This window comes from Anser brachyrhynchus, assembly GCF_964034855.1.
Source record: "Anser brachyrhynchus genome assembly, chromosome: 5".
Taxonomy (NCBI): domain Eukaryota; kingdom Metazoa; phylum Chordata; class Aves; order Anseriformes; family Anatidae; genus Anser; species Anser brachyrhynchus.
The window spans coordinates 57,402,434-57,427,929 of record NC_137699.1 but is presented as its reverse complement, the minus strand read 5'-3'; the positions used below and the strand labels follow the sequence as shown (position 1 = coordinate 57,427,929).

The 25,496-nt window shown below is 53.9% G+C and overlaps 1 protein-coding gene across 4 annotated transcripts in view; it reads left to right on the top strand.

Annotated features, from left to right (window-relative positions):
* AHNAK2 (AHNAK nucleoprotein 2) overlaps window positions 1-24,294 on the top strand; it is a 74,480-nt gene extending 50,186 nt beyond the window's left edge. For all 4 annotated transcript variants that reach the window (XM_080592819.1, XM_080592818.1, XM_080592820.1 and 1 more), the window contains exon 7: window positions 373-24,294. In XM_080592819.1, the coding sequence (XP_080448945.1) occupies window positions 373-23,328 (22,956 nt within the window). In that variant the 3' untranslated portion in view covers window positions 23,329-24,294. The remainder of the gene's footprint in view (window positions 1-372) is intronic.
* Window positions 24,295-25,496: the final 1,202 nt, after the last annotated feature.

Sequence of the window (25,496 nt, the reverse complement as noted above, 5' to 3'; positions counted from 1 at the left end):
AAAATATGTTTAATCCCTGATATCTCCATAGACAGGATCTGCTCACAGGTCTTCACCACATTCAAAATTATTTTTGCGTATTTTCTCTTCATATATACATATATTTATACAGCAATACAGAGATGTCTTGCAAAGATGGTAGACTTTCACAAGTCCACATATTACTGTCATATAATCTATTTATTTTATGTAATTTCTGCCTGAATTACATCCTCCATTTTCAGGATTTTTTAATTTAAGAAGTAGATAATGTGAATACAAAGCTCATTTCTCTACATATTTTATAGTATATATTTTATTGTCTATATTTTATTTTGTCTTGCATCTATATTTAGTTTACTCTTAATCTACCAACTATATTTGTTCTTTCAGGAAAAAGAACTCAGTGAAAGCATTCCTGAAGAAACGCTGCGTATTTCAGGAAAAACTATTTCAGAAGAAGACAGGGAAACATTAATTGTAAACCAAAGGGTAGGAAGAAGCAAGAGACCTAAAAAAGATAGACTGTCATGGCCAAAATTCCAGTCAATTAAAAATAAAAAGATATTGGGACACAGAAGATCTCATAGTACATCTGATGCATATGAGCCTGCTATACAGGATATTTCCCCTACAAGCACAGACACAGAGTCTCAATTTCAACAAGACGTTCATATTAAAGAAAAAAAAGGAAGCCAAAAGAAACTGAAGTTCCCTAGTATTGGATTCAAAATGCACAGATCCAAAGCAGAATCTCAAGACAAGCAAAAAAAAGAAATAAAAGCTACACTGCTATCTGAAAGACAAAAGATACATAAAGAAGATATCAGCATGGAAAGTCCTGAAATACTGACTGTTGAATATACCACATCTCCTGCTTATGAAATGAAAACAGAGGAGTTACATGAAACTTTAACAAAAGACTTAAAAGATATGAAAAACGGTATTCCCACTCATGAAAAAAAATGCCCTGAAGTTGAAATAAGCATTAAAACAGAAAAGGAAAAGAAATCAGCATTGAAGATTACTGTACCTGAAGGACCAGCTGTAACAACACAGGTACTGAAGCCCAGTTCAGAAGCAGCAGATCTGAAAGAAAGCCCAACTAAACAACTACCACAAGCCTCATCAAAATCACGGAAAAAGAAACAGAAAGGAACAGCTGGTAAAACAGAAGGAGAAAGTGGAATTAACATAGACATAATGGATCATGCAGCAAAAGGATCCATACAGGTAAGAGGTCTAGAAATAGGCACTGCTAAAGCAGAATTACACACACCTGACATACTGGAAACAGAAGAAAAGCAAATGGAAGATGACACACAAATACTAAAAATTCAGAAAACAAAATCTGAGATTTCAGTGCCCAAAAGAAAAGAGCCAGAGACTGAGAACACTTTAACCAAACCAGAAAGCGATGTTCCGCGTTCTGTACCAGAAACAACAGCTGATGAAATTACAGAGGTAGGCAGGAAGTTAGAAGTGAAAACTCACATACCTGATGCAGAATCAGAAGAATCTACTTTGAAAATGCAAATACCATCATTCAAGATTGCCAAAATACCTAAAGCTGACATTAAAATATCAAGAGAAGACAGCACAGTTGAATCAGATGATATTGTTAAAAAGGCACAGACAGAGGATGATATGCCCACAAGTGATAAAGACTTGAAGATGGACATTGGCATGAAGACAGGTGAAAAGGATACGGAAGGAAAAGAAAGCAAATTCAGACTACCAAAGTTTAAACTGCCTACATTTACCTGGGCAACTGCAAAGGATGAGACAGGGGAACCTTACAGTCAGTTAAGGGACAAAGAAGCAAAGGTGCCATCCCTAAAAGAAGGTGCAAAAATGGAAATGAGCATATCAGGAGAAGATATGAATGTTCCAAGTGCTGAAATGGAAATAGGAATATCCAAAGAAAAAATAAGTGAAAAAAATATCGAACAGACAGTAGGAGATGAATTATCAACATTAAAAAAGCAACATATAAAAAAGTCATCGCCAGACATGCATTTGGAAAAAATAACTGGACAAATACTGCCTACAAAACCAGATATTGAAGTAAAAATGGGTGAACCCAGTACACAATCCAAGAAAACAGAAGAATCTATGTCTCAAATAGGAAAACCAAAAGACGAAAGAGAAATAAAAATGAAAGAAAAAAAGATAAAATTAACAAAAAAAGGATTATTTAAACAAGACACAGAGATTCCAAAAGAAAACATAGAAATAACAAAATACAAAACTGATGTAAACAAATCAGAAAATGAACGTTCAGAAGCAAAAAAAGGAAAAACCACTGTTACAATGACAGCACAGGAAGTTCTGGAGAAAAAAGCCTCCCTCAAAGCTGACATCAAAACTCCCAAGGTGGACATCAGCCTGCCATCCGTCGACGTCACCCTTCCAAAGGCCAGCGTCGAGCTGCAGGCATCTGAGGCGGCGCTTGCCCTCGAAGGGGAAGCAAAAGCCCCAGAGAAGGAGGCCACAAAGGCCAAGGACGGCAAGTTCAAAATGCCCAAGTTCGGCATGCCTTCCTTTGGCTGGTCCAGCAGCAGAGAGGCCAAGGGCACCGTGGCCGCCGATGTGGACGTGAGCCTCAAGGAGCCCCAAGTGACGGCTCCCTCGGGAACCGCCGAAGTTGAGGTGACCCTGCCCGGGGCCGAGATCCAAGCTCCCGGCGTCGACGTGACCATCGAGACAGCCGCCGGCGGAGACGGCGAGAAAGGAAGCTTCAAAATGCCCGACGTCAAGATGCCCAGTATCAAGGCTCCCAAAGTCGAGGCGGACGTCAGCCTGCCCAAAGTCGAGGCCAGCCTGCCAGAGGCAGAGGTCAAGGCCGGCGCCGTCGACATCAGCATCTCGGCGCCCGACATCAAGCTGCCCTCCGTGGAAGGCTCCCTTGACCTCCAGGCACCCGAGGTAGACGTGAAAGTGCCCTCCGCCGAAGGCTCGCTCGACGGAGCCGAGCTGGAAGCCACGGGCCTCAAAGGGAAGTTTAAGATGCCCAAGTTCGACAAGCCCAAATTCGGAGTGTCGGCGCCCAAGGCGGAAGGGCCCGAAGGCGAGGTCAGCCTGCCCACCGCTGAGGTCGACCTGCCCTCCGGCACCGTGACGGTGGCAGGGGAAGGCCCTGCACTGGGCCTCAAAGCTGACGTTGCCGGTGCCAAGACCGAAGGGGCTGGCTGGAAGCTGGAAAAGCCCTCCCTCAAAATGCCCAAAGCTGACATCAAAGCTCCCAAGGTGGACATCAGCCTGCCCTCCGTCGACGTCACCCTTCCAAAGGCCAGCGTCGAGCTGCAGGCGCCCGAGGCGGCGCTCGCCCTCGAAGGGGAAGCAAAAGCCCCGGAGAAGGAGGCCACGAAGGCCAAGGACGGCAAGTTCAAAATGCCCAAGTTCGGCATGCCTTCCTTTGGCTGGTCCAGCAGCAGAGAGGCCAAGGGCACCGTGGCCGCCGATGTGGACGTGAGCCTCAAGGAGCCCCAAGTGACGGCGCCCTCGGGAACCGCCGACGTTGAGGTGACCCTGCCCGGGGCCGAGATCCAAGCTCCCGGCGTCGACGTGACCATCGAGACAGCCGCCGGCGGAGACGGCGAGAAAGGACGCTTCAAAATGCCCGACGTCAAGATGCCCAGCGTCAAGCTGCCCAAAGTCAAAGCGCCCCACGTGCAGGTCAGCCTGCCAAAGGGCGAGATCTCCGTGCCCAAAGCCCAGGCCGAAATCCCGGAGGGCGAGCTCACCCTGCACGGCCCCGACGCCGAAGGCAGCCTGGACGTGGCTGCCGGCAAAGTGGAGGGCAGCGGCATGAAAATACACATGCCAAAAGTCAAGGTGCCCAGCGTGGCCTTCTCCAAGCCGACTGTCAAGGCTCCCAAAGTCGAGGCCAGCCTGCCAGAGGCAGAGGTCAAGGCCGGCGCCGTCGACATCAGCATCTCGGCGCCCGACATCAAGCTGCCCTCCGTGGAAGGCTCCCTTGACCTCCAGGCACCCGAGGTAGACGTGAAAGTGCCCTCCGCCGAAGGCTCGCTCGACGGAGCCGAGCTGGAAGCCACGGGCCTCAAAGGGAAGTTTAAGATGCCCAAGTTCGACAAGCCCAAATTCGGAGTGTCGGCGCCCAAGGCGGAAGGGCCCGAAGGCGAGGTCAGCCTGCCCACCGCTGAGGTCGACCTGCCCTCCGGCACCGTGACGGTGGCAGGGGAAGGCCCTGCACTGGGCCTCAAAGCTGACGTTGCCGGTGCCAAGACCGAAGGGGCTGGCTGGAAGCTGGAAAAGCCCTCCCTCAAAATGCCCAAAGCTGACATCAAAGCTCCCAAGGTGGACATCAGCCTGCCCTCCGTCGACGTCACCCTTCCAAAGGCCAGCGTCGAGCTGCAGGCGCCCGAGGCGGCGCTCGCCCTCGAAGGGGAAGCAAAAGCCCCGGAGAAGGAGGCCACGAAGGCCAAGGACGGCAAGTTCAAAATGCCCAAGTTCGGCATGCCTTCCTTTGGCTGGTCCAGCAGCAGAGAGGCCAAGGGCACCGTGGCCGCCGATGTGGACGTGATCCTCAAGGAGCCCCAAGTGACGGCGCCCTCGGGAACCGCCGACGTTGAGGTGACCCTGCCCGGGGCCGAGATCCAAGCTCCCGGCGTCGACGTGACCATCGAGACAGCCGCCGGCGGAGACGGCGAGAAAGGACGCTTCAAAATGCCCGACGTCAAGATGCCCAGCGTCAAGCTGCCCAAAGTCAAAGCGCCCCACGTGCAGGTCAGCCTGCCAAAGGGCGAGATCTCCGTGCCCAAAGCCCAGGCCGAAATCCCGGAGGGCGAGCTCACCCTGCACGGCCCCGACGCCGAAGGCAGCCTGGACGTGGCTGCCGGCAAAGTGGAGGGCAGCGGCATGAAAATACACATGCCAAAAGTCAAGGTGCCCAGCGTGGCCTTCTCCAAGCCGACTGTCAAGGCTCCCAAAGTCGAGGCCAGCCTGCCAGAGGCAGAGGTCAAGGCCGGCGCCGTCGACATCAGCATCTCGGCGCCCGACATCAAGCTGCCCTCCGTGGAAGGCTCCCTTGACCTCCAGGCACCCGAGGTAGACGTGAAAGTGCCCTCCGCCGAAGGCTCGCTCGACGGAGCCGAGCTGGAAGCCACGGGCCTCAAAGGGAAGTTTAAGATGCCCAAGTTCGACAAGCCCAAATTCGGAGTGTCGGCGCCCAAGGCGGAAGGGCCCGAAGGCGAGGTCAGCCTGCCCACCGCTGAGGTCGACCTGCCCTCCGGCACCGTGACGGTGGCAGGGGAAGGCCCTGCACTGGGCCTCAAAGCTGACGTTGCCGGTGCCAAGACCGAAGGGGCTGGCTGGAAGCTGGAAAAGCCCTCCCTCAAAATGCCCAAAGCTGACATCAAAGCTCCCAAGGTGGACATCAGCCTGCCCTCCGTCGACGTCACCCTTCCAAAGGCCAGCGTCGAGCTGCAGGCGCCCGAGGCGGCGCTCGCCCTCGAAGGGGAAGCAAAAGCCCCGGAGAAGGAGGCCACGAAGGCCAAGGACGGCAAGTTCAAAATGCCCAAGTTCGGCATGCCTTCCTTTGGCTGGTCCAGCAGCAGAGAGGCCAAGGGCACCGTGGCCGCCGATGTGGACGTGAGCCTCAAGGAGCCCCAAGTGACGGCGCCCTCGGGAACCGCCGACGTTGAGGTGACCCTGCCCGGGGCCGAGATCCAAGCTCCCGGCGTCGACGTGACCATCGAGACAGCCGCCGGCGGAGACGGCGAGAAAGGACGCTTCAAAATGCCCGACGTCAAGATGCCCAGCGTCAAGCTGCCCAAAGTCAAAGCGCCCCACGTGCAGGTCAGCCTGCCAAAGGGCGAGATCTCCGTGCCCAAAGCCCAGGCCGAAATCCCGGAGGGCAAGCTCACCCTGCACGGCCCCGACGCCGAAGGCAGCCTGGACGTGGCTGCCGGCAAAGTGGAGGGCAGCGGCATGAAAATACACATGCCAAAAGTCAAGGTGCCCAGCGTGGCCTTCTCCAAGCCGACCGTCAAGGCTCCCAAAGTCGAGGCGGACGTCAGCCTGCCCAAAGTCGAGGCCAGCCTGCCAGAGGCAGAGGTCAAGGCCGGCGCCGTCGACATCAGCATCTCGGCGCCCGACATCAAGCTGCCCTCCGTGGAAGGCTCCCTTGACCTCCAGGCACCCGAGGTAGACGTGAAAGTGCCCTCCGCCGAAGGCTCGCTCGACGGAGCCGAGCTGGAAGCCACGGGCCTCAAAGGGAAGTTTAAGATGCCCAAGTTCGACAAGCCCAAATTCGGAGTGTCGGCGCCCAAGGCGGAAGGGCCCGAAGGCGAGGTCAGCCTGCCCACCGCTGAGGTCGACCTGCCCTCCGGCACCGTGACGGTGGCAGGGGAAGGCCCTGCACTGGGCCTCAAAGCTGACGTTGCCGGTGCCAAGACCGAAGGGGCTGGCTGGAAGCTGGAAAAGCCCTCCCTCAAAATGCCCAAAGCTGACATCAAAGCTCCCAAGGTGGACATCAGCCTGCCCTCCGTCGACGTCACCCTTCCAAAGGCCAGCGTCGAGCTGCAGGCGCCCGAGGCGGCGCTCGCCCTCGAAGGGGAAGCAAAAGCCCCGGAGAAGGAGGCCACGAAGGCCAAGGACGGCAAGTTCAAAATGCCCAAGTTCGGCATGCCTTCCTTTGGCTGGTCCAGCAGCAGAGAGGCCAAGGGCACCGTGGCCGCCGATGTGGACGTGAGCCTCAAGGAGCCCCAAGTGACGGCGCCCTCGGGAACCGCCGACGTTGAGGTGACCCTGCCCGGGGCCGAGATCCAAGCTCCCGGCGTCGACGTGACCATCGAGACAGCCGCCGGCGGAGACGGCGAGAAAGGACGCTTCAAAATGCCCGACGTCAAGATGCCCAGCGTCAAGCTGCCCAAAGTCAAAGCGCCCCACGTGCAGGTCAGCCTGCCAAAGGGCGAGATCTCCGTGCCCAAAGCCCAGGCCGAAATCCCGGAGGGCGAGCTCACCCTGCACGGCCCCGACGCCGAAGGCAGCCTGGACGTGGCTGCCGGCAAAGTGGAGGGCAGCGGCATGAAAATACACATGCCAAAAGTCAAGGTGCCCAGCGTGGCCTTCTCCAAGCCGACCGTCAAGGCTCCCAAAGTCGAGGCGGACGTCAGCCTGCCCAAAGTCGAGGCCAGCCTGCCAGAGGCAGAGGTCAAGGCCGGCGCCGTCGACATCAGCATCTCGGCGCCCGACATCAAGCTGCCCTCCGTGGAAGGCTCCCTTGACCTCCAGGCACCCGAGGTAGACGTGAAAGTGCCCTCCGCCGAAGGCTCGCTCGACGGAGCCGAGCTGGAAGCCACGGGCCTCAAAGGGAAGTTTAAGATGCCCAAGTTCGACAAGCCCAAATTCGGAGTGTCGGCGCCCAAGGCGGAAGGGCCCGAAGGCGAGGTCAGCCTGCCCACCGCTGAGGTCGACCTGCCCTCCGGCACCGTGACGGTGGCAGGGGAAGGCCCTGCACTGGGCCTCAAAGCTGACGTTGCCGGTGCCAAGACCGAAGGGGCTGGCTGGAAGCTGGAAAAGCCCTCCCTCAAAATGCCCAAAGCTGACATCAAAGCTCCCAAGGTGGACATCAGCCTGCCCTCCGTCGACGTCACCCTTCCAAAGGCCAGCGTCGAGCTGCAGGCGCCCGAGGCGGCGCTCGCCCTCGAAGGGGAAGCAAAAGCCCCGGAGAAGGAGGCCACGAAGGCCAAGGACGGCAAGTTCAAAATGCCCAAGTTCGGCATGCCTTCCTTTGGCTGGTCCAGCAGCAGAGAGGCCAAGGGCACCGTGGCCGCCGATGTGGACGTGAGCCTCAAGGAGCCCCAAGTGACGGCGCCCTCGGGAACCGCCGACGTTGAGGTGACCCTGCCCGGGGCCGAGATCCAAGCTCCCGGCGTCGACGTGACCATCGAGACAGCCGCCGGCGGAGACGGCGAGAAAGGACGCTTCAAAATGCCCGACGTCAAGATGCCCAGCGTCAAGCTGCCCAAAGTCAAAGCGCCCCACGTGCAGGTCAGCCTGCCAAAGGGCGAGATCTCCGTGCCCAAAGCCCAGGCCGAAATCCCGGAGGGCGAGCTCACCCTGCACGGCCCCGACGCCGAAGGCAGCCTGGACGTGGCTGCCGGCAAAGTGGAGGGCAGCGGCATGAAAATACACATGCCAAAAGTCAAGGTGCCCAGCGTGGCCTTCTCCAAGCCGACCGTCAAGGCTCCCAAAGTCGAGGCGGACGTCAGCCTGCCCAAAGTCGAGGCCAGCCTGCCAGAGGCAGAGGTCAAGGCCGGCGCCGTCGACATCAGCATCTCGGCGCCCGACATCAAGCTGCCCTCCGTGGAAGGCTCCCTTGACCTCCAGGCACCCGAGGTAGACGTGAAAGTGCCCTCCGCCGAAGGCTCGCTCGACGGAGCCGAGCTGGAAGCCACGGGCCTCAAAGGGAAGTTTAAGATGCCCAAGTTCGACAAGCCCAAATTCGGAGTGTCGGCGCCCAAGGCGGAAGGGCCCGAAGGCGAGGTCAGCCTGCCCACCGCTGAGGTCGACCTGCCCTCCGGCACCGTGACGGTGGCAGGGGAAGGCCCTGCACTGGGCCTCAAAGCTGACGTTGCCGGTGCCAAGACCGAAGGGGCTGGCTGGAAGCTGGAAAAGCCCTCCCTCAAAATGCCCAAAGCTGACATCAAAGCTCCCAAGGTGGACATCAGCCTGCCCTCCGTCGACGTCACCCTTCCAAAGGCCAGCGTCGAGCTGCAGGCGCCCGAGGCGGCGCTCGCCCTCGAAGGGGAAGCAAAAGCCCCGGAGAAGGAGGCCACGAAGGCCAAGGACGGCAAGTTCAAAATGCCCAAGTTCGGCATGCCTTCCTTTGGCTGGTCCAGCAGCAGAGAGGCCAAGGGCACCGTGGCCGCCGATGTGGACGTGAGCCTCAAGGAGCCCCAAGTGACGGCGCCCTCGGGAACCGCCGACGTTGAGGTGACCCTGCCCGGGGCCGAGATCCAAGCTCCCGGCGTCGACGTGACCATCGAGACAGCCGCCGGCGGAGACGGCGAGAAAGGACGCTTCAAAATGCCCGACGTCAAGATGCCCAGCGTCAAGCTGCCCAAAGTCAAAGCGCCCCACGTGCAGGTCAGCCTGCCAAAGGGCGAGATCTCCGTGCCCAAAGCCCAGGCCGAAATCCCGGAGGGCGAGCTCACCCTGCACGGCCCCGACGCCGAAGGCAGCCTGGACGTGGCTGCCGGCAAAGTGGAGGGCAGCGGCATGAAAATACACATGCCAAAAGTCAAGGTGCCCAGCGTGGCCTTCTCCAAGCCGACCGTCAAGGCTCCCAAAGTCGAGGCGGACGTCAGCCTGCCCAAAGTCGAGGCCAGCCTGCCAGAGGCAGAGGTCAAGGCCGGCGCCGTCGACATCAGCATCTCGGCGCCCGACATCAAGCTGCCCTCCGTGGAAGGCTCCCTTGACCTCCAGGCACCCGAGGTAGACGTGAAAGTGCCCTCCGCCGAAGGCTCGCTCGACGGAGCCGAGCTGGAAGCCACGGGCCTCAAAGGGAAGTTTAAGATGCCCAAGTTCGACAAGCCCAAATTCGGAGTGTCGGCGCCCAAGGCGGAAGGGCCCGAAGGCGAGGTCAGCCTGCCCACCGCTGAGGTCGACCTGCCCTCCGGCACCGTGACGGTGGCAGGGGAAGGCCCTGCACTGGGCCTCAAAGCTGACGTTGCCGGTGCCAAGACCGAAGGGGCTGGCTGGAAGCTGGAAAAGCCCTCCCTCAAAATGCCCAAAGCTGACATCAAAGCTCCCAAGGTGGACATCAGCCTGCCCTCCGTCGACGTCACCCTTCCAAAGGCCAGCGTCGAGCTGCAGGCGCCCGAGGCGGCGCTCGCCCTCGAAGGGGAAGCAAAAGCCCCGGAGAAGGAGGCCACGAAGGCCAAGGACGGCAAGTTCAAAATGCCCAAGTTCGGCATGCCTTCCTTTGGCTGGTCCAGCAGCAGAGAGGCCAAGGGCACCGTGGCCGCCGATGTGGACGTGAGCCTCAAGGAGCCCCAAGTGACGGCGCCCTCGGGAACCGCCGACGTTGAGGTGACCCTGCCCGGGGCCGAGATCCAAGCTCCCGGCGTCGACGTGACCATCGAGACAGCCGCCGGCGGAGACGGCGAGAAAGGACGCTTCAAAATGCCCGACGTCAAGATGCCCAGCGTCAAGCTGCCCAAAGTCAAAGCGCCCCACGTGCAGGTCAGCCTGCCAAAGGGCGAGATCTCCGTGCCCAAAGCCCAGGCCGAAATCCCGGAGGGCGAGCTCACCCTGCACGGCCCCGACGCCGAAGGCAGCCTGGACGTGGCTGCCGGCAAAGTGGAGGGCAGCGGCATGAAAATACACATGCCAAAAGTCAAGGTGCCCAGCGTGGCCTTCTCCAAGCCGACCGTCAAGGCTCCCAAAGTCGAGGCAGACGTCAGCCTGCCCAAAGTCGAGGCCAGCCTGCCAGAGGCAGAGGTCAAGGCCGGCGCCGTCGACATCAGCATCTCGGCGCCCGACATCAAGCTGCCCTCCGTGGAAGGCTCCCTTGACCTCCAGGCACCCGAGGTAGACGTGAAAGTGCCCTCCGCCGAAGGCTCGCTCGACGGAGCCGAGCTGGAAGCCACGGGCCTCAAAGGGAAGTTTAAGATGCCCAAGTTCGACAAGCCCAAATTCGGAGTGTCGGCGCCCAAGGCGGAAGGGCCCGAAGGCGAGGTCAGCCTGCCCACCGCTGAGGTCGACCTGCCCTCCGGCACCGTGACGGTGGCAGGGGAAGGCCCTGCACTGGGCCTCAAAGCTGACGTTGCCGGTGCCAAGACTGAAGGGGCTGGCTGGAAGCTGGAAAAGCCGTCCCTCAAAATGCCCAAAGCTGACATCAAAGCTCCCAAGGTGGACATCAGCCTGCCCTCCGTCGACGTCACCCTTCCAAAGGCCAGCGTCGAGCTGCAGGCGCCCGAGGCGGCGCTCGCCCTCGAAGGGGAAGCAAAAGCCCCAGAGAAGGAGGCCACGAAGGCCAAGGACGGCAAGTTCAAAATGCCCAAGTTCGGCATGCCTTCCTTTGGCTGGTCCAGCAGCAGAGAGGCCAAGGGCACCGTGGCCGCCGATGTGGACGTGAGCCTCAAGGAGCCCCAAGTGACGGCGCCCTCGGGAACCGCCGACGTTGAGGTGACCCTGCCCGGGGCCGAGATCCAAGCTCCCGGCGTCGACGTGACCATCGAGACAGCCGCCGGCGGAGACGGCGAGAAAGGACGCTTCAAAATGCCCGACGTCAAGATGCCCAGCGTCAAGCTGCCCAAAGTCAAAGCGCCCCACGTGCAGGTCAGCCTGCCAAAGGGCGAGATCTCCGTGCCCAAAGCCCAGGCCGAAATCCCGGAGGGCGAGCTCACCCTGCACGGCCCCGACGCCGAAGGCAGCCTGGACGTGGCTGCCGGCAAAGTGGAGGGCAGCGGCATGAAAATACACATGCCAAAAGTCAAGGTGCCCAGCGTGGCCTTCTCCAAGCCGACCGTCAAGGCTCCCAAAGTCGAGGCAGACGTCAGCCTGCCCAAAGTCGAGGCCAGCCTGCCAGAGGCAGAGGTCAAGGCCGGCGCCGTCGACATCAGCATCTCGGCGCCCGACATCAAGCTGCCCTCCGTGGAAGGCTCCCTTGACCTCCAGGCACCCGAGGTAGACGTGAAAGTGCCCTCCGCCGAAGGCTCGCTCGACGGAGCCGAGCTGGAAGCCACGGGCCTCAAAGGGAAGTTTAAGATGCCCAAGTTCGACAAGCCCAAATTCGGAGTGTCGGCGCCCAAGGCGGAAGGGCCCGAAGGCGAGGTCAGCCTGCCCACCGCTGAGGTCGACCTGCCCTCCGGCACCGTGACGGTGGCAGGGGAAGGCCCTGCACTGGGCCTCAAAGCTGACGTTGCCGGTGCCAAGACTGAAGGGGCTGGCTGGAAGCTGGAAAAGCCCTCCCTCAAAATGCCCAAAGCTGACATCAAAGCTCCCAAGGTGGACATCAGCCTGCCCTCCGTCGACGTCACCCTTCCAAAGGCCAGCGTCGAGCTGCAGGCGCCCGAGGCGGCGCTCGCCCTCGAAGGGGAAGCAAAAGCCCCGGAGAAGGAGGCCACGAAGGCCAAGGACGGCAAGTTCAAAATGCCCAAGTTCGGCATGCCTTCCTTTGGCTGGTCCAGCAGCAGAGAGGCCAAGGGCACCGTGGCCGCCGATGTGGACGTGAGCCTCAAGGAGCCCCAAGTGACGGCGCCCTCGGGAACCGCCGACGTTGAGGTGACCCTGCCCGGGGCCGAGATCCAAGCTCCCGGCGTCGACGTGACCATCGAGACAGCCGCCGGCGGAGACGGCGAGAAAGGACGCTTCAAAATGCCCGACGTCAAGATGCCCAGCGTCAAGCTGCCCAAAGTCAAAGCGCCCCACGTGCAGGTCAGCCTGCCAAAGGGCGAGATCTCCGTGCCCAAAGCCCAGGCCGAAATCCCGGAGGGCGAGCTCACCCTGCACGGCCCCGACGCCGAAGGCAGCCTGGACGTGGCTGCCGGCAAAGTGGAGGGCAGCGGCATGAAAATACACATGCCAAAAGTCAAGGTGCCCAGCGTGGCCTTCTCCAAGCCGACCGTCAAGGCTCCCAAAGTCGAGGCGGACGTCAGCCTGCCCAAAGTCGAGGCCAGCCTGCCAGAGGCAGAGGTCAAGGCCGGCGCCGTCGACATCAGCATCTCGGCGCCCGACATCAAGCTGCCCTCCGTGGAAGGCTCCCTTGACCTCCAGGCACCCGAGGTAGACGTGAAAGTGCCCTCCGCCGAAGGCTCGCTCGACGGAGCCGAGCTGGAAGCCACGGGCCTCAAAGGGAAGTTTAAGATGCCCAAGTTCGACAAGCCCAAATTCGGAGTGTCGGCGCCCAAGGCGGAAGGGCCCGAAGGCGAGGTCAGCCTGCCCACCGCTGAGGTCGACCTGCCCTCCGGCACCGTGACGGTGGCAGGGGAAGGCCCTGCACTGGGCCTCAAAGCTGACGTTGCCGGTGCCAAGACCGAAGGGGCTGGCTGGAAGCTGGAAAAGCCCTCCCTCAAAATGCCCAAAGCTGACATCAAAGCTCCCAAGGTGGACATCAGCCTGCCCTCCGTCGACGTCACCCTTCCAAAGGCCAGCGTCGAGCTGCAGGCGCCCGAGGCGGCGCTCGCCCTCGAAGGGGAAGCAAAAGCCCCGGAGAAGGAGGCCACGAAGGCCAAGGACGGCAAGTTCAAAATGCCCAAGTTCGGCATGCCTTCCTTTGGCTGGTCCAGCAGCAGAGAGGCCAAGGGCACCGTGGCCGCCGATGTGGACGTGAGCCTCAAGGAGCCCCAAGTGACGGCGCCCTCGGGAACCGCCGACGTTGAGGTGACCCTGCCCGGGGCCGAGATCCAAGCTCCCGGCGTCGACGTGACCATCGAGACAGCCGCCGGCGGAGACGGCGAGAAAGGACGCTTCAAAATGCCCGACGTCAAGATGCCCAGCGTCAAGCTGCCCAAAGTCAAAGCGCCCCACGTGCAGGTCAGCCTGCCAAAGGGCGAGATCTCCGTGCCCAAAGCCCAGGCCGAAATCCCGGAGGGCGAGCTCACCCTGCACGGCCCCGACGCCGAAGGCAGCCTGGACGTGGCTGCCGGCAAAGTGGAGGGCAGCGGCATGAAAATACACATGCCAAAAGTCAAGGTGCCCAGCGTGGCCTTCTCCAAGCCGACCGTCAAGGCTCCCAAAGTCGAGGCAGACGTCAGCCTGCCCAAAGTCGAGGCCAGCCTGCCAGAGGCAGAGGTCAAGGCCGGCGCCGTCGACATCAGCATCTCGGCGCCCGACATCAAGCTGCCCTCCGTGGAAGGCTCCCTTGACCTCCAGGCACCCGAGGTAGACGTGAAAGTGCCCTCCGCCGAAGGCTCGCTCGACGGAGCCGAGCTGGAAGCCACGGGCCTCAAAGGGAAGTTTAAGATGCCCAAGTTCGACAAGCCCAAATTCGGAGTGTCGGCGCCCAAGGCGGAAGGGCCCGAAGGCGAGGTCAGCCTGCCCACCGCTGAGGTCGACCTGCCCTCCGGCACCGTGACGGTGGCAGGGGAAGGCCCTGCACTGGGCCTCAAAGCTGACGTTGCCGGTGCCAAGACCGAAGGGGCTGGCTGGAAGCTGGAAAAGCCCTCCCTCAAAATGCCCAAAGCTGACATCAAAGCTCCCAAGGTGGACATCAGCCTGCCCTCCGTCGACGTCACCCTTCCAAAGGCCAGCGTCGAGCTGCAGGCGCCCGAGGCGGCGCTCGCCCTCGAAGGGGAAGCAAAAGCCCCGGAGAAGGAGGCCACGAAGGCCAAGGACGGCAAGTTCAAAATGCCCAAGTTCGGCATGCCTTCCTTTGGCTGGTCCAGCAGCAGAGAGGCCAAGGGCACCGTGGCCGCCGATGTGGACGTGAGCCTCAAGGAGCCCCAAGTGACGGCGCCCTCGGGAACCGCCGACGTTGAGGTGACCCTGCCCGGGGCCGAGATCCAAGCTCCCGGCGTCGACGTGACCATCGAGACAGCCGCCGGCGGAGACGGCGAGAAAGGACGCTTCAAAATGCCCGACGTCAAGATGCCCAGCGTCAAGCTGCCCAAAGTCAAAGCGCCCCACGTGCAGGTCAGCCTGCCAAAGGGCGAGATCTCCGTGCCCAAAGCCCAGGCCGAAATCCCGGAGGGCGAGCTCACCCTGCACGGCCCCGACGCCGAAGGCAGCCTGGACGTGGCTGCCGGCAAAGTGGAGGGCAGCGGCATGAAAATACACATGCCAAAAGTCAAGGTGCCCAGCGTGGCCTTCTCCAAGCCGACCGTCAAGGCTCCCAAAGTCGAGGCAGACGTCAGCCTGCCCAAAGTCGAGGCCAGCCTGCCAGAGGCAGAGGTCAAGGCCGGCGCCGTCGACATCAGCATCTCGGCGCCCGACATCAAGCTGCCCTCCGTGGAAGGCTCCCTTGACCTCCAGGCACCCGAGGTAGACGTGAAAGTGCCCTCCGCCGAAGGCTCGCTCGACGGAGCCGAGCTGGAAGCCACGGGCCTCAAAGGGAAGTTTAAGATGCCCAAGTTCGACAAGCCCAAATTCGGAGTGTCGGCGCCCAAGGCGGAAGGGCCCGAAGGCGAGGTCAGCCTGCCCACCGCTGAGGTCGACCTGCCCTCCGGCACCGTGACGGTGGCAGGGGAAGGCCCTGCACTGGGCCTCAAAGCTGACGTTGCCGGTGCCAAGACTGAAGGGGCTGGCTGGAAGCTGGAAAAGCCCTCCCTCAAAATGCCCAAAGCTGACATCAAAGCTCCCAAGGTGGACATCAGCCTGCCCTCCGTCGACGTCACCCTTCCAAAGGCCAGCGTCGAGCTGCAGGCGCCCGAGGCGGCGCTCGCCCTCGAAGGGGAAGCAAAAGCCCCGGAGAAGGAGGCCACGAAGGCCAAGGACGGCAAGTTCAAAATGCCCAAGTTCGGCATGCCTTCCTTTGGCTGGTCCAGCAGCAGAGAGGCCAAGGGCACCGTGGCCGCCGATGTGGACGTGAGCCTCAAGGAGCCCCAAGTGACGGCGCCCTCGGGAACCGCCGACGTTGAGGTGACCCTGCCCGGGGCCGAGATCCAAGCTCCCGGCGTCGACGTGACCATCGAGACAGCCGCCGGCGGAGACGGCGAGAAAGGACGCTTCAAAATGCCCGACGTCAAGATGCCCAGCGTCAAGCTGCCCAAAGTCAAAGCGCCCCACGTGCAGGTCAGCCTGCCAAAGGGCGAGATCTCCGTGCCCAAAGCCCAGGCCGAAATCCCGGAGGGCGAGCTCACCCTGCACGGCCCCGACGCCGAAGGCAGCCTGGACGTGGCTGCCGGCAAAGTGGAGGGCAGCGGCATGAAAATACACATGCCAAAAGTCAAGGTGCCCAGCGTGGCCTTCTCCAAGCCGACCGTCAAGGCTCCCAAAGTCGAGGCGGACGTCAGCCTGCCCAAAGTCGAGGCCAGCCTGCCAGAGGCAGAGGTCAAGGCCGGCGCCGTCGACATCAGCATCTCGGCGCCCGACATCAAGCTGCCCTCCGTGGAAGGCTCCCTTGACCTCCAGGCACCCGAGGTAGACGTGAAAGTGCCCTCCGCCGAAGGCTCGCTCGACGGAGCCGAGCTGGAAGCCACGGGCCTCAAAGGGAAGTTTAAGATGCCCAAGTTCGACAAGCCCAAATTCGGAGTGTCGGCGCCCAAGGCGGAAGGGCCCGAAGGCGAGGTCAGCCTGCCCACCGCTGAGGTCGACCTGCCCTCCGGCACCGTGACGGTGGCAGGGGAAGGCCCTGCACTGGGCCTCAAAGCTGACGTTGCCGGTGCCAAGACTGAAGGGGCTGGCTGGAAGCTGGAAAAGCCGTCCCTCAAAATGCCCAAAGCTGACATCAAAGCTCCCAAGGTGGACATCAGCCTGCCCTCCGTCGACGTCACCCTTCCAAAGGCCAGCGTCGAGCTGCAGGCGCCCGAGGCGGCGCTCGCCCTCGAAGGGGAAGCAAAAGCCCCGGAGAAGGAGGCCACGAAGGCCAAGGACGGCAAGTTCAAAATGCCCAAGTTCGGCATGCCTTCCTTTGGCTGGTCCAGCAGCAGAGAGGCCAAGGGCACCGTGGCCGCCGATGTGGACGTGAGCCTCAAGGAGCCCCAAGTGACGGCGCCCTCGGGAACCGCCGACGTTGAGGTGACCCTGCCCGGGGCCGAGATCCAAGCTCCCGGCGTCGACGTGACCATCGAGACAGCCGCCGGCGGAGACGGCGAGAAAGGACGCTTCAAAATGCCCGACGTCAAGATGCCCAGCGTCAAGCTGCCCAAAGTCAAAGCGCCCCACGTGCAGGTCAGCCTGCCAAAGGGCGAGATCTCCGTGCCCAAAGCCCAGGCCGAAATCCCGGAGGGCGAGCTCACCCTGCACGGCCCCGACGCCGAAGGCAGCCTGGACGTGGCTGCCGGCAAAGTGGAGGGCAGCGGCATGAAAATACACATGCCAAAAGTCAAGGTGCCCAGCGTGGCCTTCTCCAAGCCGACCGTCAAGGCTCCCAAAGTCGAGGCGGACGTCAGCCTGCCCAAAGTCGAGGCCAGCCTGCCAGAGGCAGAGGTCAAGGCCGGCGCCGTCGACATCAGCATCTCGGCGCCCGACATCAAGCTGCCCTCCGTGGAAGGCTCCCTTGACCTCCAGGCACCCGAGGTAGATGTGAAAGTGCCCTCCGCCGAAGGCTCGCTCGACGGAGCCGAGCTGGAAGCCACGGGCCTCAAAGGGAAGTTTAAGATGCCCAAGTTCGACAAGCCCAAATTCGGAGTGTCGGCGCCCAAGGCGGAAGGGCCCGAAGGCGAGGTCAGCCTGCCCACCGCTGAGGTCGACCTGCCCTCCGGCACCGTGACGGTGGCAGGGGAAGGCCCTGCACTGGGCCTCAAAGCTGACGTTGCCGGTGCCAAGACCGAAGGGGCTGGCTGGAAGCTGGAAAAGCCCTCCCTCAAAATGCCCAAAGCTGACATCAAAGCTCCCAAGGTGGACATCAGCCTGCCATCCGTCGACGTCACCCTTCCAAAGGCCAGCGTCGAGCTGCAGGCGCCCGAGGCGGCGCTCGCCCTCGAAGGGGAAGCAAAAGCCCCAGAGAAGGAGGCCACGAAGGCCAAGGACGGCAAGTTCAAAATGCCCAAGTTCGGCATGCCTTCCTTTGGCTGGTCCAGCAGCAGAGAGGCCAAGGGCACCGTGGCCGCCGATGTGGACGTGAGCCTCAAGGAGCCCCAAGTGACGGCGCCCTCGGGAACCGCCGACGTTGAGGTGACCCTGCCCGGGGCCGAGATCCAAGCGGCTGGTATTGATGTTGGTCTTGGTACATCCTCTGTGAAGGAGGAGGCTGTTACTAAATCTAAGACTTCTTTATTTAGAATTCCTAAGGTTTCACTTCCTAAAAGTTCTAAGCAGCATCTACAGAGTAAGTCTGTTATGGAAGTTTCTGAATCAGAATCTAGTTGTTATTCTGTAACAGAGGCATCTCCTGCAGTGATTTCTGGCAGTCTTGATTCTAATGTATTTCCTGATATTAAGGGAGATAATGCTCCTAAAAGTAGTAAGTTTAGAATTCCTAGCTTGGGTTTCTCAAAGGTTGATATTAGTTCTTCTAAATTTGAGCAGGATTCACCCTTATCAAAGGGGGATGTAACTCTTACTAAATATCAAATGAATATTGAAGAATCTGAATCAAAAATATCATCTCTTGCTGATATGAATGTTTCAGTAACAGATTTTGAAATTTTGCATGAAGATGGTTCTTGGGAGGAAGGAATTATGAAGCCAGAAATGAAAACAGCAACAGCTGAAATATGTCTTGGACACACAGAATATACAGTTAAAATACCTAAATTCCGAAAACCAAAATTTGGAATTTCTTGGTCTAAGGGAAAGCCATCAGAAAGTGACGTTGTTTCCAAAGTGGAATCTGAAATTGGCAAGGAAAAGATAACATCTGATATGTTTGATATTGATATTGAATATCCATCTCAGATTCCTGATGCAGAATTAGGTGTCAAGTTACAAAAGCCTTCACCCGAATGTGTTACGGATGCAGCAAAGTTGAATATCAGTCTCCCATCAACAGAAGATACCATGCCAGAATTAGAAATGGAAATCCATGGCCCAAAGTGCAAGACAGAACAGGAATTAATTTCAGGAGAGAAGGACACTGAGGAGAAAGAAAGCAAATTTAAAATGTCAAAATTCAAACTACCTTCATTTAGTTGGTCCCCAAAGAAAGAAGCTATTGCTCCTTCTGAAGCTGAGGGACATCTGGAAGAATCCAATGTGTCTATTTCATCCGGAGACACAGAATCTAAGTTAACACTAATTATCCCTGAGAATCAACACCTTCATATGGAATTGGATACAGCAACAGAAAAAGATGGTGAAAAGGGAAAAAACAAGAAGTCCCAATTTATCATGCCAAAGATCTCACTGTCTAAAGCAAAGGGTCAAAAAGTCCAGGTGTCTCTGCCCATACTAGAAACTGATGTTTGTGATCCCAAACAAGAAAAAGATGGAGATGTTTCAGTACAGGAATCTGAGAAAGAGAGTAGTGGAGAAAGGGCAGAAATGGGTGTAAAAATGCCAAAAGTTAGAGTTCCAACTTTGGAATTTTCCAAATCAGACGTCAAAGCTCCCAAAATAGAAGTGGATACTAGCATGCCTACAGGTGAGGTCATACTTCCTGTATGTGAAAAAGATGGCTTAACATTGAAATCAGCTGTTGATGATGCCAGCCTCTCTACCTCAGATACTAAGATGATGGCTAAAGGCTCCTTTGAGTTGAAGAGTTCTGAGACAAGTGCTGAAAGTGAAATTGATGTGGGGGGTGTAGAAATAAAAGCCGAAGGTTCTGAAGGGAAAACAAAATTGTCTAAATTCCAAATGCCAAAGTTTGGCATGACACATTCTAAAGGGAAAGGGTCAGAAAAGGAGGTCAGCCAATCCAAATCAGAAGCCATAGTTCCCCAACTAAAAGCAACAATAGAAATATCTGATGTTGCCATGGAAGCACCAAATTTAGAGGTGGAATGTGGTGCAGGAACAGAAACATCCAGCCCTAAATTCAAAACAACCAAAACTGACAATAAGGCACCAGAAGTTGATGTTCACCTCCCATCAGGTGACATTTCTATCCCAAAGACAGACAGTGATATTCAGGATTCAGATACAGCACTAAAAATTAAAGAGGAAATAAAGCATGCAGATGGAGATGGAGAAGAGAAAGAAGGACATTTCAAAATGCCAAAATTCAAACTTCCATCCTTCAATTGGTCCCCAAAGAAGGAAACAACTGTTAAGCCGGATTCTGGAGCAATTTTGGAAGATAATAAACTTGCTGTAAAGTCAGGCAGAATAGACACAGAAGTAGGAGGAACCGCAACTGATGACCAAGGTCCTAAGCCAGCCCTTGATCTGGAAATATCTGCAGGAAAAGATGAACAGAAAAGTCCAATTAAAAAGCCTCAGTTTGTCATGCCTAAAATTTCACTTTCCAAGATCAAGGTTCCCAAATCGCAGACACACTCACCAAAAGTTGAAGCTGGTGCTACTATTCCTAAAACACAAAAAGATGGAGATGATTCAATACAGATACCTGATATAGAAAGAAGTCATTCCAAAAGGACAGAAGAAGGGGCACAAATCAGCATAAAACCAGCTGCAGCTAAGATCCCTACGTTAGAGTTTTCCAAAACAGAAATTGGAGCCTCCCAGACTGACAAGGGAGCCATCTCAGCAAAGATTGATGCTGCTGTGCCTGCCTCAGAGGGGAGTTTTCAACAGGTTGTCCTAAAACCAAGTTCTGATGAGGATTTCATTCAAAAAACAGGTATTAAGTACTCCAAAGGAGAAACTGCAATTGAACTGAGGAGCCCTGAAACAGCAACTGAAGGATCATTAGTTATGGATGAAAGAAAGATGAAAGTGGAAGGTCCTGATGGGAAGATTAAAATGCCCAAATACCAGAAGCCAAAGTTTGGAATCTCCCTAACAAAAGGGAAAAGCCCAGAGTCAGAGATCAGCTCTCCAAAAATAGAAGCTGAGCTACCCCAGCTAAAAATGACAACAGAAATTGCTGACATTGCTGTGGGAGTGCCAGCATCAGAATTTACATCTGATACACCAGATCTTGGATTAGGGATTTATGCTTGTAAAGCAAAAACACCTCAAGTTCTGACAGCTGGCACTGAAGCTCCAAAGGTAGACGTAAGCCCCAAGACAGTGTCTGAACCAATGACAGAGGAAGATACTGAGAGCCCTGAGGAGAAAGAAGTCAAATTAAAAGAACATGAAATTAAAGCTGAAGAAGCTCAGACTGAAGAACAACAGGGATGGTTTAAAATGCCAAAATTCAGAATACCTGCATTTGGCCGGACATCCTTAAAGGAAAAAAAAGGTGATGCTGATGTTGAAAGAAGTCTGGAAAAAACTCAGGCAGGCATTCCCTCTGCCAAAGTACATACTGAAACAACTATTCCTGAAGATACCTTCTCATTACCACATGCAGTTGCTGAAATTACTATTGGAAAAGAAGGGATTCAAAAATCAGGAGAATCTGTGAAGGGTTCTGGTGTTAGCTTGCCAAAGATGGAAGGAGATACTTCATTATCTGCAGAAAGAACAGATAGTAGAGTGAATATTCCAAAAACTGAAACATATGCAGACATAGTTAAGCGTGGTGCTGAAGGACAAAAAATGCACGCTTCAGAATTCATAGTGTCTTCAACAGAATTATCTAAACCAGAAGTAAGTGCTTCAAAAATTGACAGAGACAGCAGTTCACCAAGTAAGCTCCCTATATGTACTCTGTCTCTTCAAGAGCATAAAGTCAAATCACAGGATACAGAGATCCCAAAGGTTGAAAGTACCACTGAACTAGAGGCTTCAAGTGCAGAATTTAAAACATCATCAGCTGAAATTACTCTGGACGGAACACAGGACAGAGCAGATGTTAGCCTTTCAAAGGGAGAGATAGACATTCAAAATCATGGGGCAGTGATTAATACAGGAAAGATAAAGACAGGTGAGATGAAAATTACAGGAAAAGACAGTGAGTTAAAATGGCCCACGTGTGAATGGTCTACAACAGATGTTGTAGCTAAGCTGGAAGATATAAAGGTAGAAGTTCCAGGTGTGAAAATGGATGTTAAAATTGCCAGAGTAGATCCTGAAATGAAATTTCAAGTGAAAAAAAGTGTTGAAAAGGACATGTCTGCAAATGTGGAAGAGCAAGTAGAAGACAGAGCAGAAACAAGTAAAATTAAAGCATACAAGTTTAAGATTCCAAAGTTCGGAGTGTTGCACTCAGAAGTAAAGGGTTTAGAAGATGATATCAATTTGCCAAAGTCAGAAGCTATTTCAGTGTCTGAAACTGAAATAGGCACAGCAGAAATGCAGTTTCAAAAATTAGAAGGATCCATTGGCCTGACAAGTCCAACTCGAGATCATATGGACTCATCTGCTAGAATAACAGAGGAAACAATGGACAAATCACAAGATGGCCCGGAAGTAAATATAAAAATTCCCAAGCTAAAAATACCGAGATTCACTTTCAAAGCTCTCCCAACTGAAGCTGATGTTTCAGTGTCAAAAGTAGTACTGGATCAAAAAAGAACTATTTCTGACATTGAAGTGGTGCATCTGCAAGCAAGTTCTGCTGTCCCCGAAGAAACACCAGAGATTCTAGAGGGCAATATTCAAAAAGCAAAAAGCAAAATTCTAACTCTGACCGAACCTGACGTTAAAACAGCACAGATGACTGCTACCATAGATTCCTCCCTTCCAAATGTGGGGCAAGACATTCATTGGTCATACGTAGAAGGCCAAGAAGTGAGTGAGATAGTAGAACCTGAACATGTTGCTATTGAAAGGTGTGAAATTTACACTACTGAGATAGTGAAAGAATCAGAGATTCTTTCATCTGAAGTTAAAACTGCTACTTTGGGATTCTCATTGCTCAAGGTGAAGTTGCCTGAATCACATAGTGACTTAGAAGTGCTAGTCCAGCAGCCATCTTCAGTGGAAGATGCATCAATGAAATGTTCTGGTGAAAGCTTTGGAGCAGATGTACAGAGGCCTGGCAGTGCTGAGATTAAACCATGTGATAAACCTCACAGTGAGACTGAAGAATCTAGTAGAGTGATAGGTTTGCCAAAGTTAAAAACATTTACCGTTGAAGTAAAGCCCTCCGGTAAACCTGAGGAGAGTCATCCTGATAAGTCACCAGAGGAAATAACTGCAGCTCCTCTCTCTAAAGATGAGGATGTAGCTGAAGCACTAGAAGATGAGGAAAAATACATAACTAACGAAAAAGAAAAACCTGATAGTAAAAGATCTCCTGGAAGATTCAAATTTTGGCTTCCAAGTATTGGCTTTTCATCTTCTGGTTATGAAACAAGCTCAGATTCAAAAACAGAAGTAAAAAAAATAGAAGAAATGAAACCAGAAGATATGAAACCAAGTGACACATCAGTTAGTGATTCTTCTAAGCAAACAGAAAAAACTGGATGGTTTAGATTTCCCAAGCTTGGTTTCTCGTCTCCTTCCAAAAAAGCTAAGACTGTTGACAAAGAAGAGATAGGTCATAAAGAGAGAAGAATCTCAGATGAAGATAGCCCATCAGATAAACCTGAAGTATTTTTTGATGCACAAGAAACCTTATCACCTAAAGAAGCAACAGAGGGTGAAAAAGTTGAAATTGATGGGACCTCATCTAATGTTCCAGTTTCTCGAACTATCGTTACATCTTCAGCAAGGACTGAACTAATCTTGTTGGAGGAAGAAAAAGATAGTCAATCTAATATTTCTGGAGATACAACCAAAGAAGATTGTCTTCTCTCAACACCCTCAGTGAAAATAAAATAATCTATACAGAAAAAAAAAGAGAGAGAGAAAAAGAGAAAAAATGTTTTCCTGATTTTCCAGTCATCAAAAATTGAACAAAACTCAAAGTTGATATTTATATAAACTGTTGACTGAACAGGATTTACCACATCTAAATTTTCATACACATGAATGTGCTATACTGTGCAGTAATAAAAATACTATTTTATCCAAATCTGCCCCAAAGGCAACAACTACTACAGATACAGGGAAGTTCATAGTTTTAATAAAGTCTGAGGAGATGCCTGAACCATGAAAGTAAACTATTGAAAAGACTCAATGAGAACATAGGAACTTGTTAAATATGCTTCTCAAAACAATTCCAGTTATGATTAGATTATAGATTATTTGCAAACAGAGTATAAACTAGTACTATGAGAATTATACTTACCTGTTTAGATTTTGGACATTTCTGACCTATTTTTGCTTTCTTACTAAACTATTTTTCTTTATTTCAGCTAAGGTAATGCATATACTCCACAGTCATTTAAAAATGCAAAATGAAAACAAAATACTAGTGTAGAGAGACTAAGTCTTTACCCCTTCCTCTCTTCTCATTTTTTGGTTACTGTGGTGGGTCATATTTAGCCATAAAAGGTCAAAAATAAATCAATAAATTCAAGACCAAAAAATTAATTCACATTTTTAAGGTACCAAAATAAAACATGGTGGTAAAGAATAATTATAAAAATTTGGATAAATAAATTTTTATGTGTATATTTACTGGATAGATAAATGCACAGAATGATCTGCCACATTTTGGTGGAATTGCTTCAAAGATTTTCTGGGAAAGGAGATGTACATAATTATTTACCTCTTTGTTTATATTAATGCTTCTCTCAAGTGCACAGCCAAAACCAGAGTGCATATGTGACAGCCTTCATATGTATCATTAAAACACTGTCTGTATTCTGAATTCACAATAAACTCACCATATGAAAAATAAAACAAGTCACATGAATTACTGATAGCGCCACTAGCATTTTCTGGTTCTGAAAACTGCAGCTGAAAACCCCAGCTTAAATTTGCAGAAGGTTTGATTGTATCCCACTCTATGCTGAAGTGACTGCTTAATGGCAGTACAGTTTCTAAATATGATGGCAATGGTTACAAACTAATCTGAGACTTTTCACCCATTACAATCCAGAGTTTTACAGATTTGCATGTGCAGTCATGCATCTTTATTTTTTTTCATCCTGTTTTTTCTTATCCTTTTTTCATCCTGTCTTGTCTATCTCTATATTCTACTTCATACAGGGAATGCAGACATAGCAAAACAATTAGCAACTGCGTTATAATAGAAGTGTACTTGTTTGTGTAATCATTTGTAGCTCGAGGTATTCTCCATTTCTACATCCTCATGGTAGTCTTCAATATTCTAGAGACCTTCTGGAAGCCTGTGTTCCTCATATTATCCCTGAAGAGACTGTTGACATAAGTACTAGGCCTGTTTCATTTATGTGAATCATGCAGCATTTCCCCAAAGTTTCCCTAAGTTTATGTGTCATTGTTGAAAAGACTCAAAGTTACCACATCAGACAACATATACCAGGACTGAATGAAGAACATTGTGATCACGCCAGAAAAATTGAGACCAGAAAAATGTAATATCTGCAATAAAGGACAACCCATTGTAACAGCAGTTCTTGTCTGCCTGAAAGGCAGCCTTCACATAAAATGTTTCTCAGGTAGTGTCCCTTAACTTAGGCACGCAGAAAGAAATCCACCTGGACAGCACCATGTGTAGGAGTCTGCCATGGTGGTGAAAGAATGAGGTCAATTAAAATTGAGCTCTGAGACAGCAAGGACCACAGAGCAATACTCTCTATTATGTTATTAAAAGTTGAATGACGTAGATGAGGAAAGAACAGTAGAGAAAAGAAGCAGCAATAAAACCTTTCTCCAATAGGCTGCTGTCAGCTTCGGTGAAAGTGAAGGTTAGGAGAAAAACAACCTTGTTAACAAGGTATTACCCAAGGGTCTGACTGCAGGAATAGGTAAAGACAGAGCTCGAAAGAGTGCAAGGAGCACAGACATAAATCTGCAAGACACTGACACTTTGTCAACAGGCTCCTGTGTTTCTGACCCCACCTGCATATGTTTTGACTTTCAGGTTGTTTTTTTAACTGTGGTAGGTTTCTTGGGATACT